The sequence below is a fragment of the Coloeus monedula genome (assembly GCF_965178545.1).
Source record: "Coloeus monedula genome assembly, chromosome: 7".
Lineage (NCBI taxonomy): Eukaryota > Metazoa > Chordata > Aves > Passeriformes > Corvidae > Coloeus > Coloeus monedula.
Genome location: NC_138787.1, coordinates 39,458,168 through 39,478,742, shown reverse-complemented (window position 1 = coordinate 39,478,742; position 20,575 = coordinate 39,458,168). Strand labels below are relative to the sequence as shown.

The 20,575-nt window shown below is 54.5% G+C and overlaps 1 protein-coding gene across 1 annotated transcript; it reads left to right on the top strand.

The window, feature by feature from the left end:
* Positions 1–7,690: 7,690 nt before the first annotated feature.
* On the top strand, positions 7,691–8,083 carry RPRM (reprimo, TP53 dependent G2 arrest mediator homolog; the record flags this gene model as incomplete). The annotated part of the gene is made up of 1 exon (XM_082285376.1): positions 7,691–8,083. The coding sequence occupies one exon, from the start codon at positions 7,691–7,693 to the stop codon at positions 8,081–8,083; it is 393 nt and encodes a 130-aa protein (XP_082141502.1).
* Between the last annotated feature and the right edge of the window lie 12,492 nt (positions 8,084–20,575).

The following is a 20,575-nucleotide window of genomic DNA, read 5'->3' as shown; positions in this document are numbered from 1 at the left end:
GAAACAATAAAAATCCATTTCAATGCTGATGAGGAGCTGCTAGGACTGGGAATGTTCATCCCTGGCTCCAAGTGCGAGTCCAGAGGATCCCAATCCCCAGAGAATTCCATGGATGGAATGGTTTTCATTTCAAATCCAGCCCCATTTGTTGGCCGAGTGTCCGTATCCAAAGAGAATTCCAGAATTTGGGGGGAGAGAAACTCATTGCATTCCATGCCCAGCCATGGGAAGAGACATGGGGAATAAATCCTTCCTCCCTCCTTTATTTTCATGGAAATGGGATGAATTATGGAATGGGGGGGGGTTGGGACCAAAAAAAAGAGGGATAAAGCAAGGAGCGCCATCCAGGGGAAAATTCCAGAGGGTTTTTGGGCTATCCCGATCCCACAGCAGCCAATCCACGCCCTCGGTGTTGGGCTCCCGCCTCCTTTTAAAGGGGTCCTATCCAAGGATTTATCCATGCCTGGAACATTTCCGTTCCTTTTCCAGAGCTGTTTCACTTGTGAGCGCCAGCGTTGGGATTTTTCCCTGTTTTCCCGTATTCCTGATGCGTTATCTCACGGAGCAGGGGGATGTTGGGGCTTAAGGAACAGCAGGTTCTGGGATTGGGCCATTGAAATCTCATTTTGAGCTTCCAGGCTCAAAATTTGGGAAAAACCTCGGGAAATTCCACGTTTGAAAGGAGCTGATCCAGCCAAAATGTAAAATGCCCTGGAAAGATTTTCCTCATTTAAATATTCCAGGAATACTTGGGCTCAGTGTGCTCTGCAGCAAGTTTCCCCTAAAAAAGGGGGATCAGAATCTTCCCTGACTCCCATCCTGCCTCTGGAGCACGGATATTCCCGTGGCAAACAGGGCTGGAAGCATCCAGAGGCTGCAATCCTTGGGGAACCAGGAAGGGAAGGAAGGTGGGGAAAGTCGGGAATCTGCTGTGATCCACAGGGAAAACTTTTCTGTGGGAATTTCTTAGCCTTGGAACAGGATCCAACTGCAGCCATGCAGAGGGAGCATAAATTCCAGCTGGGAAGTTTTATCCCTCCCTCTGGAATGGCGGCTGAGCTTTATTAGCATCCACTTTTCCCAAGCTCTGGGTTTTATTCCTGGGTTTCTTTGGCATTTTCAGGTTTCCGCTCCTATTCCAGAGCCCTGATTTAATTCCCTGTTTATTTGAGGAAGAGGGGATTTAAGTTGGGTTTTGGGAAGGAATTCCTGGCTGGGAGGGCGGGGAGGTCCTGGCACAGGTTATTCCATGGGTGCTCCAACCCTGGAAGCATCCAAGGCCAGGCTGGATGGGTTTGGATCAGCCCGGGATAGTGGGAGGTGATATGGGAAAGGAATCATGGAATGGGGTGGGATTTAAGGTCCTTTTCCACTCCAGCCAACCTGGAATTAAAGGATTTCCCCCTCTCCCTCCCCCCCGTTTCTTTGGAATGTTTTCCACTAGGTGTGGGAAGTGTCTTGATTTTGCCATATTTGAAGGAGCAGGATGGAAAACCAGATGGGATTTTGGGGGAGAGCCTCCCACGGTGTTCCAATCCCTCTTGGAATGTCCGTCCCAATTTGCCAGACCAGTGCATTTTTATCCACTGTGCTTTTAAGGCTTCCAGCACACAGATCCCATGCCCGGGCAGATTCCCTGATTTTAAGTGTTCCTAAAATCCATCTCTGGGAGTTCTCACATCCCAGGGCACAGATCCCGCATTCCCGAGGGAATTCCCTGATTTTAATGCTCCTAAAATCCCTCTGTCCCAGGGCACAGATCCCGCGTTCCCGGGCAGATTCCCTGATTTTAAGTGCTCCTAAAATCCCTCTGTGGGAGTTTATTCCCATCCCAGGTCACAGATCCCACATTCCCGGGCAGATTCCCTGATTTTAATACTCCTAAAATCCCTCTGTGGGAGTCTATTCCCATCCCAGGTCACAGATCCCACATTCCCGAGGAAATTCCCTGATTTTAAGTGTTCCTAAAATCCATCTCTGGGAGTTCTCACATCCCAGGGCACAGATCCCACATTCCCGGGCAGTTTCCCTGATTTTAAGCACTCCTAAAATCCCTTAAGTCTGGGATCCTTCCCCACCCAGAACACTCTTCCCATATCTGATCTGATATGCAGGGGGTGGGAAGGGCTGATCCCTGCACCCGGATCTGGGATTTCATTCCCAAATCCCAAGGAAAGAGACCCCTGCTCCTCTTAAAACATTCTAATAAGGCTACTCCCTCATTCCTTATCCACTGACACAGTGGATGAGCACCATTCCCTGGGAAAACTCTTCCATCCCCTAGGAGAACTCTTGGATGGCACTGGCAGATTGATTTGAATTGGAATTTAATTGGAATTTAACTGGAGTTTTAATTGCCCTTTATATGAAACTCTGTCACTGCTGCTCTGGGAATGTGACCAGAGTTTCCTGCATTATCCCATGATCCCAAACATTTGGGAAGCTGAAGAAATCCGTATTGATTGGATGGCTGGTGATAAACGGGAATGTGTTGGGATCAAACCGACACCGGTGGCTGTACACCCGCTCTGCATTCCCAAGGATCTTTCCTGCTATTCCCAGCTGCTCTGGGAATTCCAGCCCAGCCCCTCCCCACCCTCCCAGCCAGCAATTCCCAATTCCCAATCTCCCATCCATCCCTGCCCTCTGGCAGTGGGAAGCCATTCCCTGGGTCCTGTCCCTCCAGGCCTTGTCCCCAGTCCCTCTCCAGCTCTCCTGGAGCCCCTTCAGGCCCTGCAAGGGGCTCGGAGCTCTCCCTGTGTCCTTCCCTTCTCCAGGTGAACATTCCCAGCTCTCCCAGCCTGGCTCCAGCCCTTGGAACCTCTCCATGGCCTCTGGAGTCGCTCACCAGCTCCACATCCCACCAATCCATGGGATTGTTTCCCACCCTTTCATTCCTGCTTATCTCACTTTGATAATGAACTGGAGCAGAACCAAGCTGGGAATTCTATCCCAAAATGGAGGATCCTGGTGTGGGATATTGGGATATCAGCCCTGCTGGCAGTGTGGATTCCCAGCTGGATCCTGGGATGAGACGGATCCTGGCACAATCCTTTCCCAAATTAAAATTTCCCAAATTTTGTGTGCACAGCCCTGCTTGGAACAGAACAAATCCCGACCACAACCAAAGTGGAAATGTAGGGAAAAAAACAGGGAAAAATTAAAGCTGCTGGGGCTCTAAAATTCCCCTGGGGAGAATCCCAGGTTTTTATCCAGTCCTGGGATTCCCGGGATTATTTCCACAGTGAGGTGTGGTGGCTGCAGGAGGTCCCTGCCAGCCTGGGATAGTGGGAGGTGTCCCCACCTGTGGAAAGGGGGGAATGGGATGGGATTTAAGGTCCTTTCCAACCCCAAACCATCCCATGGTCCGTGATTCCAGCCATGGAATTCCCGGGAATTTGAAGTACTCTGCAGTACCAGCCAGTCAGGCAGGCCCTCCTGGGATTTCAGGAATGGGATTCCTGTCCTTGGAAAATGGAAGCGGTGGGGAAACGGCTGCCCGGAGCCCGTGCCCGGTTCCCCGGGCTCGTTCCCGTGTCCCTGTATCCCGGTATCCCGGAGCCCCTGTATCCCTGAGTCCCGGTATCCCGGAGTCCCGAGGTGTCACTAGGTGTCACTGCTCTCCCGGCAATCCCGGCCCCGCTCCGCATCCCGGGATACGGGGCCGAGTCGGGCACCGGGAGTCAGGAAACGGGACCGGGATGTGTGGGATAGGGAGGGATGAACGGGACCGGGATGTGTGGGATAGGGAGGGATGAAGGGGACAGGGATGGGTGGGATAGGGAGGAGGGAACAGGACCGGGGTGGGTGGGATAGGGAGGAGGGAACAGGACCGGGATGGGTGGGATAGGGAGGAGGGAACAGGACCGGGATGGGTGGGATAGGGAGGAGGGAACAGGACCGGGATGGGTGGGATAGGGAGGAGGGAACAGGAGCCTTTCCACCTCCGGTGATCCACAAATCCAGCGGGAAGAGGAGCGATCCCTTCCCTGAGCCCTGATGGGCTCTGCACCCACCTGGCGCTGCCCTGCCCCAAATCCCTGTTCCCAAGGCTTCTAGGGACTTCTTTCCCTAGAAAGATGAAATGCAGACTCCTTCCCAGCGCTAATCCCATTCCAGCTGGCAAATCCCAAGGATAAAAGGGACATCCAGGGGTCCAGTCCTGCCTTCATCCTGCCCTGACATTCCGCTGGGGTGGTAGAACCCCCCAGGGGTGCCTGCTCTGACCAAGGCTACTCCTGGTACTGTTCCCTTATCCCAGAAAACCAAAAAAGATGGGATCTCCATGGGAAAGGGACGGTGTTTTCCGTGATTTCTGAGGCTTTCATGCATTTTGACACAGCCACCACGAGGCTGCCATGTCCCTCTGCTAAGTCAGGCCTAACTCTGCTCAGGGCATCACTTCCCAGAAAACATTCCCAAAGCACTTCACATTTAGGATTTGCAAAGGATAAATCCATGGAAAACCTGCATTCCCAGAGCAGGAGTGGCTCCAGCTCTCCTTGCTCTCAGCCTCGCTCCTCAGAGCTGAAAGCACACGTGGGATTTCTCCCACAGAATTTAGGGATGGGATCATTCCTGTCCTAATTCAGGGACGGGATTGTTCCTGTCCTAACTCAGGGATGGGATTGTTCCTGTCCTAATTCAGGGATTGGGATCATTCCTGTCCTAACTCAGGGATTGGGATCATTCCTGTCCTAATTCAGGGATGGGATTGTTCCTGTCCTAATTCAGCATTGTTCCTGTCCTAATTCAGCGGTGGGATCGTTTCTGTCATTATTCAGGGATGGGATTGTTCCTGTCCTAATTCAGGGATTGGAATCATTTTCCCGTGGAGCTGCCAGGAGCTGGGATTTGGAGCAGGGCCCAAGGACGGACCCTGCCCCACATGCCCGATGGGAAGGGAGGACACCATGCTCCAAACAGGAACCGTGTGGAGTTCCAAGAGCTCTTCCAGCTTTTCCTCTGGCTGCAGTAACTGCCAGCACTGCCTTGGCTCATTAGGATGGATCCCATCTTTTTCTTCCAACTGGAAAACAAAACGTTCCCATCCGCTGGGGGAGCGAGGCAGGGAGGGACCCCACAGGGCACCATCACCCCTACAGGGGACCCTAAAGGTGGCCCAGGGGTGCAGGGGACAGGGCGTGGGGACAGGTGACACCCATGATCCAATGCAACATGGAATCATGGAATGGTTTCATTGGAAAAGCCCTCCAAGGTCATCGAGGCCAGCATTCCCCTGGCACTAAGCCCTCAAGTGCCACCCCACTGTCACCCCCAGTGCCATCCCAGTGTCACTCCAGTGTCACCCCCAATGTCACCCCAGAGCCATCCCCAGTGTCATCCCAGTGTCACCCCAGTGCCACCCCAGTGTCACCCCAGTGTCACCCCAGTGCCACCCCAAGCCACCACACCAGGACAATTCAGCTGGAAGTGCTCTGGAAAACATCCTTCCTCCAGGCCTGGGCCTCTCTGCTGGCTCATTCCCAAGAGGAGAAACCCAGGAAATCCCCAGGAGCCCCAAGGCCGCTGAACCCCCGGACAGGGATTGTCCCAGCCCCTGATCCCACACAGCGATCCCTCAGAATGTTTGGGATAACCACACAGCGATCCCTTGGGATGTTTGGGATGATCCCATCCCCACACAGGGATCCCTCAGGATGTTTGGGATAACCACACAGAGATCCCTCAGGATGTTTGGGATAACCACACAGGGATCCCTCGGGATGTTTGGGATAACCACACAGGGATCCCTCGGGATGTTTGGGATGATCCCAATCGCACTCGGGCAAGGACAGCGCAGGGTTAAGCTGGGCCGCAGCTCCCAGCTCTGCATCCAGAGCCTCCTCCAGGAAATCTCCCAAGTCATGGCTCGGCCGGAGCTCGGGATCGTGCTGCCCATCCCTGGGAAAGCCAGGAGCTGGAATGTCGGGATGCGCAGCCAACCCCCGGCTCTGGCTGTCGGGAGCTGCTCCAGTTATCCCCAAAACCTCCCAAATCATCCGTGGGAAGCTGGCCCCAGGAGCAGCCCCGGGCTGGGCACTCCCCTGAGCTGAGGGGGACAAGAATTCCCCAAAACCCCCAGGCCCCTGGGAAGAGTTTGGCTGCCTGGGGTGCTCGGGGGCTGCCCAGGGAGGGGCAGTGGGGTTCAGGGGTGCGCGGCGCCCAGGAGCACCCCAGGGTCACACCCGGCTGTCCCCGCTCCTCTGCCGCCTCCCCCGGGCACACGGGAAGGCTCCGAAACGCTTGGAGCTGGATCTTCCATGAAAACAGAGCTGGGGGAACTTTGGGAATGGGGGGCTCGGCCACCTGAGCCCACAGGGCCCCAAAGGGCGGCTCTGGCTCTTCCCGCAGTTCCCAGGAGCGGCTCTGCATCCCCTCACCACAGGAACCTCTTCCCGGACGCGTTTTTTCCAAAAAAACACTTCCCAACCCCACTCCCTGGGAATGCACAGCCCAGAACTCGCTGCCACAAGAAAAACCCACGTGGGAAATCCCGCTCCCACAAAATCTGATCCCTGTGAGTTCCCCTAAAAGCACTCCCAAACCCCATTCCCAAAGCTCCCTCCCTTGGGAGAGTCCAGCCCTGAAATCCGTTCGCCAAAACCCAGCACAAATCCCACGGGCAAAAATCCTGCTGCCCCAATGCCCCCAAACCCCCAATTCCCCCTAATCCCCCTCCTCATCCCCCTCCAAACTTCTCCCATCCAAACCCGCTCCCTAAAGGCCCCTCACATCCCCCCCCTTGCCCCATCCAGCCCTCCAAGCCCCCAATCCCATTCTCCTGCTCCCCAAATCCTCCCCACTCTCCCTGGCCCCCCTCGCAGCCCCCTCCCAGCCCTTTGTGCTCCCAACCCCTTCCCCGCACCCCCCTCCCGCCTCCCCAAACGCACTCCCCTTCCCGACCCTTTTCCAAGCCGAATCCACTTCCCTCTTCCCAAAGCCACCCCCAAAACGCCGCCCTCACCCTTTCCTGATTCCCCATCCCGATTCCCAAAGAGCCGCTCCCCTTCGCGAGCCCTCTCCACGCCGACCCCTCCTCTGTGCCCCAAAACCCCTCCCTGATCCTTTCCCATTCCAGCCCAACTTCCCACCCTCCAACCCTCCCCACTCCCTCCTCCCTCTCCCACCCCAAACCCTCTCCCCTCCCTCTCCATCGCAACCCTCCCTCCTCATCCCCACCCTCCTTCCCATTCCCAAACGCTCTTCCCTCCCTGCCCATCCCAACCCTCCCTTCTCTCCCTCCCATCCCCACTCCAACCCTCCCACTCCAAGCCCTCTCCCCTCCCTCGCGTCCCCTCCCTCCCCATACCCATCCCCACCCTCCATCCCTCCCTCCATCCCCATCCCTCCCTCATCCTCCACCCCCACCCTCCCTCCGACCCCTCTCCCCTCCCTCTCTCCATCCCATCCCATCCCATCCCGGTCCCCTCCCCGGCTGTCCCCGCGGGGCGGAGCGGAGCGGGCGGTGCCGGGCGGGCAGCGCGGAGCGGCCAGGCTGGGCTCGCCTGGGCTCGGCACGGCTCCGCCCGGCCCGCCTGGGCTCGCCTGGGCTCGGCACGGCTCCGCCCGGCCCGGCTCGGGCCGCCTGCATGCGGCGGCGGCGGCCGCGGGGCTGCCGGGCGGGACGAGCGGCGCCTCGGCGGGGCTCCCGGCGGGGCTCAGCGGCTCGCTGGGGCTCCCGGCGGGGATGAACGGCTCGCTGGGGATTCCAGGAGGGATGAACGGCTCGCTGGGGATGCCAGGAGGGATGAACGGCTCGCTGGCGATGCCGGCGGGGCTGAACGGCTCCTCGGCGGCGGCGGCGGGGCTGCTGGCGCTGGAGCTGGAGCGGGCGCTGCGCTGCTGCACCGCCGCCTCCGTGGTGACCGACGGCAGCGGCGCGGCGGCGGACGAGCGCAGCCTGTACATCATGCGCGTGGTGCAGATCGCCGTCATGTGCGTGCTGGCCCTCACCGTGGTGTTCGGCATCTTCTTCCTCGGCTGCAACCTCCTCATCAAGTCCGAGGGCATGATCAACTTTCTGGTCAAGGACCGCCGCCCGTCCAAGGAGGTGGAGGCGGTGGTGGTGGGGCCGTACTGACCGCAGCGCTGGCCGCCGGACTGACCGCAGCGCTGGCCACCGGACTGACCGCAGCGCTGGCCGCCGGACTGACCGCCCGCAGCCCTCCCGCGGACACGCGGGCTCGGCTTGGAGCCTCCTGAAAAGCAGCAGGCGAACGGATCCCGGGATGCCGGAGGCCAGGAGATGCTCGGGGTGGCCGGAGCCGCCCATCCCGGCCCATCCCGGCGCATCCCGGCCCGTCCCGGTCCGTCCCGGTCCCGTCCCGCCGCCCGCGGCTGCCGAAGTAAAGCGTGCTCTGATGGCAACAGGTCTGGGCTGCTTATTCCGTCCGCCTCCATCCCATCCCATCCCATCCCATCCCATCCCATCCCATCCCATCCCATCCCATCCCATCCCATCCCTCCCGCCTGCGAGTCCCGGGATGCCGAGGAGGGGAGCGGGGAGCGGCCGGGATGAAGCTTTCCCTGTCCCCCCGCGGCCCGTCCGGGCGGGATTTCCCGTCCAGCCGCGTTAAAACTTCCCTTTTCCAGCGCTTTTCCGGCGCTTTTCCAGGCCCCGCGTCTGGCTGAACGCGGGACCCGCATCCCTGCGCGCGGGGAGATGCGGGAATTACGTTCCTGCCCCTGGATCGCGGCTGTGCCCAGGGAATCCACGCAGCCCACCCCGGCTGTATCCCGCTGGCCGGGAGCAGAGCGGGAATTTTGGCTCTGGAAAACCCCCAAATCCGGGTTTTATTATCCCAGCTAAAATCCTGCCCAACAGGTGACTTCGCACGGGCACATTCCAGGGAGGGAGAAGCCGCTGCTCCCACGGGATTTGGATTCCTCCGTCCATTCCCTCCCTAGGGATCTTTCCCTGCGAGCTTTCCCGGGTGTTTCTCCCATTCCCGGCGGGATCCTCCTGGGGATAAATCCACGCATCCACATCGGCTGGGGGAGGGGTGGCCACTTCCCGGGAATCCCGGCAGCGGCATGGGGACGAAGAGGCTCCAACAACCTGCGAGAAAATCGTTCTCCCGACACCCAAATTCCTGCTGGGAGATGTTCATTGTCCAGGTTTTTAGTGCTGGAAGTTTTTTGGAGTTTCCTGGTTTTTCCCGGGGCTGGAAATGGCCGAGCTCCCGAAATTTTATGGACACCCCTAGGAGAGGTAATGAGGAGTTTAAATTGGAGTGGAAAAGGTGAAATCCATTTACACCTGGGCTGGAAGGGGGTGGGAAAAGCTGGAGCTGCCAGAGGCACTCCTGGGAGAAGCTGAGACAAAGCAGAGCATCCCCATGGAATCAATTCCCTGAGCCCGGCAGGAATCTCGGCAGCGATCCCTCATTTCCAGCCACGTTTAAGGGAAAGACAAAGAACAGATCTGCCTGTTCTCCCGGGAACAAACACACCCTGGATCGGGCACCACGGAACAGAAACGCTCCCGAGGCATCCCGGCTGAACCAGCTGGAGAAATCTGTCCAAAATTCCCCTTTTTTACCCTTTAGTGCCGGAGGAACGTTAGGAAAAGCGGGATTTTAGGATAACGCAATAAGAGGGAGAAATAATAGAGAGGTTCCAGTCGTTCCAAAGCACTTCCAGCTGTTTAACTGGAATCACTTCGTGGTGGAGCGGAGAACACGAACATTCCCGTATCCTGGAATATCCAGGAGTGCACTGAACGCTCGGGCACTTTTTGGGAGTTAAACCATCAGGAATCCTTTATTAATTACAGGGAATGCTTGGAGTAGAAGACATTTGGATTAAGCTTTGCCGGGAGCCACGGCTTTTCCCAACACCACAATTCCAAGCTGAGGCAAACTCCTGGTTCTGACCTAAAACTGTGGAATTTTCAGCCTCAATCCAAGATCCCTCCTTGCCTGCTGCCCCCACCCTAACCCAGTGTTTGTGGCTCTAATCCCTAAAAATATCCCTCATTTTAAGCAGGGAACAGTTGGGAAAAGGGTTTTTCCTGCTGGGTGCTACGGAGGTGTTGGGACACATCCAGGGAATCTGAGGGATTTGGGCCTCTCTCCCTCTGTCCCGTGGGGATTTGGGAATTGGCACAAAGAACAGATGGGATATTTATACCCTGTCCACGGGCAGGAAGAGGGAAGGGCTGGAAGAACCTCTCAGACTCTGGGATCACCTCAATCCCGCATTTTTGGGGTGATAGAGGAGCAGGAACCTCAGGGGGAATGGAGATTTTCCAGCTGCTCCCGTCATTTTTTGGAAAACCCCTGGAAAGCTGCAAGGGCAGCCTGTGGGATCAACAAGCCCAGCTCTGTCAGCTCCTGGAAAAACAAATCCGGCTTGTGGTGCTGAGGGGTGAGGAAAGGGGGATATTTGGGATGAAGCCAGCGTGGGTCCCCACAGGAGGCTCCACAATCCTGGAGCTGGTGTAAGGAGAGCCCGAGGAGTGGCTTCCCTGGGCCTGGATGGTTCCTCCAAAATGGTGGCATTTTTCCCATCTCACCACCAAATTCCAGGCCCTTTCCTCAGTGTGCGTTCCCACTTCTCCACAATGTTTCCATCCATGGAATTCCCAGAGGAGCAGAAGACTGAGTGACCTGGGAGACGTGAGCAGCTCTCAGGAATTGCTGTGGGATCCCAGAAAGGTGGGATCCTGGAATGGTTTGGGATGGGAGGGAACTTAAATCCCACTCCATCCCACCCCTGCCATGGCAGGGACACCTCCCACTGTCCCAGGCTGCTCCCAGCCCCAATGTCCAGCCTGGCCTTGGGCACTGCCAGGGATCCAGGGGCAGCCCCAGCTGCTCTGGGCACCCTGTGCCAGGGCCTGCCCACCCTCCCAGCCAGGAATTCCTGCCCAAAATCCCATCCATCCCTGCCCTCTGGCAGTGGGAAGCCATTCCCTGTGTCCTGTCCCTCCATCCCTTGTCCCAGGGTGAGGTGTTATTGGGAGTATTTCCAGTTTTTGAGAAAATCTTACGATTCCTGGCAGGGAAGGACTCTGCAGCAGGGCCTTGTCCCTGCAGAATTCCCACTGGGATGGCAGGGATTGGAATGAGGTGATCCCTTCCAATCCAAACCGTTCTGGGATCCCATGACCCAGTTTGGAAATTTTTATGGCTGTTTCGGAGTGAACGACACCCAAGAATTCCCTGCAGCCCCAGGGAGAGCAGTCCCTCATGGAATATTTGGAATTCTCCTGGAGTACAGCAACAGAACAGCTCCAAGGTGACTTTCCTGGAGCCAGGATTGGAGTGGCATCACCTCAGGCTTCCTGAATTCCTAATCCCTGTCTCCACAGCCATGACATCACCACTTTCATGGATTAAATCCCAGTGCCAGGAGCTCCAGGGCAGAGCTCAGGGCCACACACCCCTCAGTGCTCAGCTCCCAGCTGGAAAAACCCCGGGAAAAACCCTTTCCTGGGCATCAAACCCACCCAACTGCCCCCTGGATCCGAGGGGCACCTGCTGCTTGCGCTTCCCTCCAGGAATGCAGGCTGGGAAGAGCAGCGATGGATTTCACGCTTCCAGCCCCGAGGTGCCGCGGATCCTTCCGGAGACAAACCCGGAGGCGCCTCGGCCGCTCCCTGGCGCGGCTGGGTCGATACCTCAGCCCGGAGCCGCTCATTAAAAACACTCCGGGAGCTGCCGGAGCCTCCGGATAGCCCCGGGAATGCACTCCGGGTAATGGCTCCGCGTTTTGCATTGTCTGCTCTCCACCTCGTCTCGGGAATCAGCGTCCAGCCCCGGCGAGGGATGAGGGAAGGAGCACTTTGGCAGCTCAGCCACACCAGGGGCGGGGGGGTAATTCCAGGTCCATATTCAGGCCAAATTCCCATCGATTTTTAAAGCAGCTCAGCTCGAATGAGGAAAATCTGCTCCCGAAGTTCATTTGGAGCTAAGAAAATGAAACCTTTTAGGGCCAGAGCTGTTCCAGCTCCCTGGTTCGCCTTAATATTTGTCATTCCAAGTGGAATCCGTTCCTGGACCCCACAGCGCTGGGGCTGGCAGCTCTTAGTGAAAGGATGGTCCCTAAAAATCCCAGTATTCTGCTGGGATCCCCTGTAAAATTCCTGATATTCAGCTGGGATCCCTTTCTAAAAATCCCAGTATTCAGCTGGGCCCCCTCATTAACAGGATCCCATTAACGATCATTAGCGAGCGGCTCGTTAGCGGGGCTGCTCCTCCTCCCAGCCCTGTGTGTGTGTCCATGAATGGATCGTATCCATTGATTCCAGCCGGGAATAACTGGCCCAGCCCACGGAGCCCCAGGGGACAGCGACTCTTCCGATTCCTTTGGAAGAGAATCCAGCACTGGCAGCTCCAGAATGAAACTCGGGAGTTGCTGTCCCAAAATTGGATTTTCGGAGCTGTTGCTGGCAGCCAAATTTCTCCAGCCAGCTCCCAGCCCCTGAGCCTGGAATTGTAATTCCCCAACTCTGGACTCAAAGGGTTGTTGTGGGAATTATTTTGAAGTGTTCGGGGACCTGTTGGAATTCAGGGCTGGTTTTTCTCATCCCAAGATTCCATGAGGCCTCCAAGGTGAAATTGTAGCAGCAGCATCTTCTCCCTTCACTGGACTGAATTTCAGACCAAGGAATAATGGTGGATATACAGTTTATTCCCTCTGGAATATGGAGCCGGGCTGGGAGAGCTGGGAATGTTCACCTGGAGAAGGGAAGGGCACAGGGAGAGCTCCGAGCCCCTGGCAGGGCCTGAAGGGGCTCCAGGAGAGCTGGAGAGGGACTGGGGACAAGGCCTGGAGGGACAGGACACAGGGAATGGCTTCCCAGTGCCAGAGGGCAGGGCTGGATGGGAGATTGGGAATTGGGAATTCCTGGATATGAGGGTGGGGAGGGGCTGGGCTGGAATTGCCAGAGCAGCTGTGGCTGCCCCTGGATCCCTGGCAGTGCCCAAGGCCAGGCTGGACACTGGGGCTTGGAGCAGCCTGGGATAGTGGGAGGTGTCCCTGCCCATGGAATGGGATGGGATTTAAGGTCCCTTCCACCCCAAACCATCCCATAATTCCATGACTCATTCAATGATCGCTGATGAGTTTACAGGGATCTGCCTTTTTTATGGGACACCTTTATTATTTCATGCCCAAAATCTGATATTTTTTATCGCCGGGGCCCAGACTCTTCCTCTGAAGAGGGAAACCGAAGGAAGTGGGAGCTTTCCAGGGCTGAGCAGATCCATCAATTTGGCCACGGGCAGCTTGGGACCTATTCCGCAGTTATGGGATGTATTTTTAGCCCATGGAAAAACAGTGTCAGGAGCACCTGATATGACAAACACACAGAGCAATCCATCACTGCCCGGCCGTCATTCCACTGCAGCCAGGAGGGTTTCATTTCCCCACCACTCACTGCTATTTTGGAAGTGTCTCCAGGGAGCCTGACTGGAGGAACCAGGGAGGGAGATGGAGCTGGGATGGAGGAGATGGAGATGGAGGAGATGGAGCTGGGATGGAGGAGATGGAGATGGAGAGGGGATGGAGGAGATGGAGATGGAGGAGATGGAGATGGAGGAGATGGAGCAGGGATGGAGGAGATGGAGATGGGATGGAGGAGATGGAGAGGGGATGGAGGAGATGGAGCTGGGATGGAGGAGATGGAGCAGGGATGGAGGAGATGGAGATGGAGGAGATGGAGCTGGGATGGAGGAGATGGAGATGGAGGAGATGGAGCTGGGATGGAGGAGATGGAGATGGAGAAGATGGAGGAGATGGAGATGGAGAAGATGGAGGAGATGGAGCTGGGATGGAGGAGATGGAGAGGGGATGGAGGAGATGGAGCAGGGATGGAGGAGATGGAGAGGGGATGGAGGAGATGGAGAGAGGATGGAGGAGATGGAGCTGGGATGGAGGAGATGGAGATGGAGGAGATGGAGCTGGGATGGAGGAGATGGAGATGGAGGAGATGGAGCTGGGATGGAGGAGATGGAGATGGAGGAGATGGAGCTGGGATGGAGGAGATGGAGATGGAGAGGGGATGGAGGAGATGGAGATGGAGGAGATGGAGATGGAAGTGATGGAGGAGATGGAGCAGGGATGGAGGAGATGGAGATGGAGGAGATGGAGGAGATGGAGCAGGGATGGAGGAGATGGAGCTGGGATGGAGGAGATGGAGAGGGGATGGAGGAGATGGAGCTGGGATGGAGGAGATGGAGCAGGGATGGAGGAGATGGAGATGGAGGAGATGGAGCTGGGATGGAGGAGATGGAGATGGAGAAGATGGAGGAGATGGAGATGGAGAAGATGGAGGAGATGGAGCTGGGATGGAGGAGATGGAGCTGGGATGGAGGAGATGGAGATGGAGAGGGGATGGAGGAGATGGAGCAGGGATGGAGGAGATGGATTGGGGTGCCAGGGGTAATCAGCTCAAGGTGGAGGTGCCAAATTCCAGCCAGGACCACGTTCCTTCATTTATTCTGGAAGTTTTCCTGTCAAAACGCCAAACCCTGGCAATCCACACATGGCTGGAATGTGCAGCTCCTGGAAGAGTCCAAGCCTGGCTTTGCTCCCTCATCCTCATCAGCGCTGCTTGGAGCATTCCAGGGAGCTGGTACAGTGGGGTCATGGAATTCCAGGCTGGTCTGGGATGGAAAGGACCTTAAATCCCATCTCATTCCACCCCCTGCCATGGGCACCTCCTGCTCTTGCATCCCCAAACCGGGGCCGACCAAACTCCTTCCAAAAACTCTTCCTTCCAAAACCTCTTCCTTCCTTGTTGCTCCCAAATCCAAAAGGAAAACCCAAATTACAGAGAGCACAAACATCCCATGGTGGTTGTGAAAAATCCTAAAAAGCCCCACAAAAATTGGGCCAGGACTCAGGAGTTGGGTGGTACCTCCCTTCCCATCCGTGTTTTGTTTTGTTTTGATTTTTAGGGAATTGTTTGGCAGGACAGGGATTGAATCCAGACTGGGAATGACTTAATGAGGCCAGAAAGGAAATGTATTGCTCTGCTCCAGCCCTGGATGGGGAGAGCTCAGAGATCCTTTAAAAATGAGCTGGAAGCAGAATTAATTTGGGAATCATCCCTCCCTCAGCCACCAGAGCACAGCTGAGCATTCCCAGGTGAAATCCCAGCTGCTTCTCTTGGGAATAAAAATCCAAACTGGGATTGGACAGGCAGGAATAAACAATAAGTAAGAAATGATGAATAAATAATAAATAATAAGGAATCAAGAAGGAACAGAAACATTTAAATCCCAAAAAAGTTGCAAGAAAGCTCTGGATCCTCCAGCCCTGGCACAGCTGCCCAGGGCAGGGCTGGAATTCCCGTTCCTGGAGGGATTTCAAGCCCTGTGCATGTGGCACTTGGGGACAAGGCTTAGAGGGCTTTTCCAGCCTTAGCAATTCCATGATTTCTGATTATCCCGAGCAGGAAATTCCCTGAGGACCAGGAAGGGTCATTTTGGGTGATGCGGGACCATTTTCCTTCAGGATGAAGGGAAATAGTGGGATACAACCTAGGAATGGGGGTGAGGGAGAAGAAAACTGGGAAATATCCTTCAATTTCTCCATTCTGGGCGACTCCAAAGATTCACCAGGAAGCGGGGAACGGCCTCGGCTCCTGCTGGAGCTCTGTGAGATTGAGGATTTATGGAAGGAAGAAACTGAGGAATTCTCTCCCTCCATCAATCTCCAAAGGCCCTTTCTGGGGATGGATCCCTGGGAAGAGCAGCCCCTTCCAGCTGCTCCTGCTGGTGTCAAATGGGATGGGGGGGATTCCAGCACGGCAAGGCTGGGATAAATCCCAGTTGAAAGATGGAGATCGGGCTACAGGAATGGTTCCACACTGCTGGAGTTCCCAAGGGGAGTTTTGCCATTCTCCCTCCACATCCCAAGGCGGATTCATCGGGATAATTCATTTTCTTTGGGTCTTTGGGACAAAGCTTCTGCCTTTCTTTTCCATCCAATGTTTCCTCCTAATTCAAGATTCCACAAGAGGTGAGGAGAGAGCCAGGAGGGAACGAAGCTCCCGCTCGGAGCCGGGATGGGAGAACAAGGCTGAACTCCCCAAATTCAAAGCGTAATTAAAGGAAATTGAGTTTTGTGAGGGAAAAAATTCCCAATCCCACATTGATTTCGAGAACAGGAGTTGGTTGAAATAGCCAGAAAAAGGAAAAAATCAGTGTAGGCACCATTTTCCCAGGAAAAGCTGCTGCAGCCGCTTCCCAACATTATGGATGAAGCTGTCACGGAGCTGCCGGTGCAAACGAAATCCTGGATTCCCTCTGCTGCCATCCCGGTGTCAGGAATGATCTGCTTGGAAAAGAGGCATGGAGGGCTGGGAGAAAGGGCTCAGGGTGGTGGGAAGAGCTTTCCATGGATAAATCCTGCCCTGGGATCCGTGTCCATCATGGCCAGCCCACGTTTTCTTGGCCAGTTCCCGGGATTTGCCTCCACACCACGTGTGGGGTTTTCCTGGAATGGTTTGGGGTAGGAAGGACCTTAAACCTCATCTCATTCCATCATGGAAAGTTCCGTCAAATCCTGTCCCCAGCTTGGTGTTGAGCTTTTCCAGGGATGTGGCAGGAGCAGGACATGGCTGGCCAAGGATCCTCCCACACCTCCAGCTTTTTATGGATAGCGTGGAATTGAATCATGAATCAATAAAATCCTACCAAATGTCCAAACGTTGGCATTAAATTCCCGAATTTCCCAAAGGGGGAAGGCATTCCAGAAGAAAATGTATTTGGGAAGGGGATTATGGTAAAAAAGTTGGGATTTTTTCCCCTCAAATGTTGTTCTCTACCTGCAGAACTTGTGGGGCTATGAGGACAGTGGGTGGGAATCTTTTATTGGGAATGGATCATGGAATCCTGGAATTCCAGACTGGTTTGGGTTGGAAAAGACCTTAAAGCTCATCCCATAAAAGGAAACCAGGAGGTTTGCACTGGAAATAGAGGGGGGAAGAGGGGTAAAAGGGGAAAAAAGGGAAAAAAAGGGGGGAAAGGGGAAAATGGGAGAAAAAAGGGAAAAGTGGGGGGAAACGGGGAAAATGGGGGAAAAGGGGGAAATGGGGGGAAAAGGCGGAAAAAGGGAAAAAGAGGAAAAAAGGGAAAAAGGGAAAAAGGGGGCAAAAGGGAAAAAAAGGGATAAAAGGGAAAGAAAGGGGGAAGGGGAAGAAAGGGGAAAAAAGGGAAAAAGGGGAAAAAAGGGGGGAAGAAGGTGGAAAAAGGGGGTAAAAGGGAAAAAGGGGAAAAAAGGGGGGAAAAGAGGAAAAAAGGGGGGGAAGGGGGGGGAAGGGAAATCAGAATATTTGCACCATAAATAAAGGAAAATAAAGGAAAATAAAGGAAAATAAAGGAAAATAAAGGAAAATAAAGGAAAATAAAGGAAAAGCAGGAGGTTTGCACTGGAAATAAAGGGAAATAAATGGAAATAAAGGAAAAGCAGGAGGTTTGCACTGAAAATAAAGGGAAATAAATGGAAATAAAGGAAAAGCAGGAGGTTTGCAGAGCTGGAGGCTTTGCTCCCATCTCATTTTAAACTGGAAAATCACCTCCTGTCATCCAGGCTTCAGCAGAGGATTAGGAACTGTCCGGGATATAAAAGGAAAATAAAGCATGGAAGATTTTATGACAGGAGAAAAATGAACAATGGCCCAAATCCATCTCCGAGGGGGAGAGGGGGCTGATCCATGCTTTTTGCTGGATGGAATGTAATTTCTCCGGTGTTTTCTGTCTGATAAGCAGGGATGAAGCGTTTGTGTCAGAAAAATTCTGTGTGCTCGGGAAAGGCTCATTTAAAGGGATGGGAAGGGAAGGAGGATGGAGATGAGATGGTGCCTCCAGCACTGAAAACTTCCCCGGGAGAATTGTCCGGAATTCTCCTCTCCCATACAAAACCCACTGAAAGCCCATTAAAAATCCCGGATCCGGATGCACGGCTCATTAGCACTCGGACAGACGCGGGAATGGCAAAGGAGTTGTTGGGAAAAGCCTCCAAATCCAAGTTCCTGCTGTCCCTGCTCCCCCAGCTCTGGCTCGGCCTCCTCTGGGGAGGGATTGCTTCCCAAAAGAAACAGGGATGCAGCTGCCTCTTGGATCAGGGCTTCCCTTTGGAATCTCTGAAGGGAAACACACCTGAAAGCCCCAGGAAATCCGCCCCAAATCCAGATTTTTGGGACACAGAGGGACACCTGCAGCCAGGGTTAACTCTAAACTTGGGTTTAGCTTTAGGCGACTCCTCACCAGTTCTGAATTCCCATCAAAGCTGGAATTCCCTGTTTCTCCTGAAGCCCCATATCCAGCTGGAATTCAGCTTCCAGGGATTCCCTGACTCCTTTTTCTAACGCCTTCTTGCTTTCCTGCCTTGCAGCAGGCAGGGAATGCCAAAGGAGTGAATCTTCTCCCGATCCAATCCCGTGCGATTCCCTGTCCCTGTCCCCCCGTCCGGAGGACACGGATCTCCACTCCAGTGCAATCCCACCTCTGGAATGTTTGCCAAAGCAGAGACAGGGACCAAAGGACCAGGAAAAACATTCCCTGAGGCTCCATTCCCTGGATGCAACTGCCCCAATCCCTCCCATTCCTGGAGGGATTTCAAATCCATGTGGATGTGGCACTTGGGGACATGGATCGGGGTGGCCTTGCTTGGATTCCATGACTTCCAAGGGTTTTCCCAACTCAAACAATTCCATGACTCTTCTCCTCATTTCCTGGCTTTAAAAAGAGCTTGTAGCAATATTCCGTCACTTTTCCTAAGATTTAAAGTCTGAAAGATTTCCTTAAGAAATGTATTTGGGAAAATTACGGATGGCCACAAGTAACAGAGATCCAGTAAGAGTCAGGCATCCCAAAGTTTACTGGGACACCTGGAAAGCTGCTGTTTGGAGTTTTGCACCACATTCCAATGTTTTCCCCATCTCAGAAAGCTGCTTTTCCACAAAACCCGCGGATTTTTCCGTAGGTTCCAATTGTTTTCCACAATTCTGCTTGATTTGGGAAAATCTTCCAAAGCTCTGGAAATTCTTTGGGGCGGCCAACTTTGAAATAAAGATTCCAAGGAAACGTTTAAATAAAGGATTTTTTTAGGAAAGATCTGAGCCGGCTGGGAAACATTCGGAATACTGAGAATTCCTTAAATCCTAGTTTTCCATCGTGTCCATCCATATTTTAAAATTTGGTTGCGTTTTGAGGAAGGAAAAGCAGCAGCTCCAAGGAGCTCCAGAGGGATGGGAGAAACTCTGGGATAAAGGGATATAAAACCATGAGGAGTTGGAGAGATCCATGAATACTGGAGGAGTTTTCCTTCTCTATTCAGTTCTCCAGGAGCCACCCAAAGGGAAAGCTGGAATTCCAGCCCTGGATACCAGCGGAGTGGTTTCCTTGGCGATTGTAACCATGGGAAGGACTCGGATTCCCTTCCCTCCTCCTGATATCAGGGAATATTGAAGCCTCTCCACTGATCCATAAGGATCAGTTCTGAAATCCATCGGATTAATGGAAACCACCGGGTCAGATCCAGAGAAACGATGGAAAAACACATGGAGATGGGAATGTGTCAGCAATGCCACAGCCTGGAGGAATTATTCCCTTCCCTGCTCTGCCTGGATTGTCAGAGAAAAACCTTCTTCCTCTGCAATTCCCAGGTGGAGCCAGGTGGGGATTGGGGTCTGATCCCAGGGAACAGCAACAGGATGAGAGGAAACGGCCTCAGGCTGGGCCAGGAAAGATTTAGGTTGGATATTGGGAAAATTCCTCATGGAAAGGCTTGTCCAGTCCAGGGCAGGGCTGGAATTCCAACCCTGGAGGGATTTGGGTGTGGATGTGGCACTTGAGGCCATGGATTGGGGTGGCCTGGGAATGGTTGAACTCCGTGAGCTCAGAGGGATTTTCCAAGCCAAACCATTCCACGATATTCCTGAATCCCAGAGGCTCCCTGGAAGCTCCTCGGGACCCCCAAACACCAAGAAATGGAATATTTTCTGTCAATTAACACAGATCCAGAATTTCTATTTTTAACTCCTCCCATCCCACAGTTTGCACTTCCAAAGGCTCCTCATCCCTAAATCCCTTGGATCAGCTCTCCCAAGGCTCCTGGAGCCACCTCTGGTGCCAGCCCCAGCCCCTTCCAAACGCTGCTCCTTCCCCTCCTCAGGAGCTGCTGCCAGGTGGATGCAGCTGCCCCGGAGCTCTTCCCTCATTGCCTCCTGGGAATTCCACCTAATGGAAGTCTGGGATGCGGCCAAGCTCTGCTTTTCCTGCAAAAAAGCGGGAATGCAAAGAGATGGAAGCAGGGCAGCCATGGATGGAGCAGCGGGAGCGGCTCCGCCCCGCTTCCCACCAAACCTTCCCCTCTCGTGCAGGGAACATTCCATGGATTACCCATCCCAAACCCGCTATTCCAGTGAAAGTGGGGTCCCAAATGTGCTGGGAGTTGGGCCTTCGGACAGAAACTGCTCACAAAAAACCATTCCATGGTGTGGGATAAACACAGGGATCCCAGTCCTGCTGACTCGGGGTGTGATGAATGTCCAGGGGGTCTTGGATGCCAAAAAATGGGAGGGAAACTCCAAAAAGGGGAGGAAATCTCTAAGAAA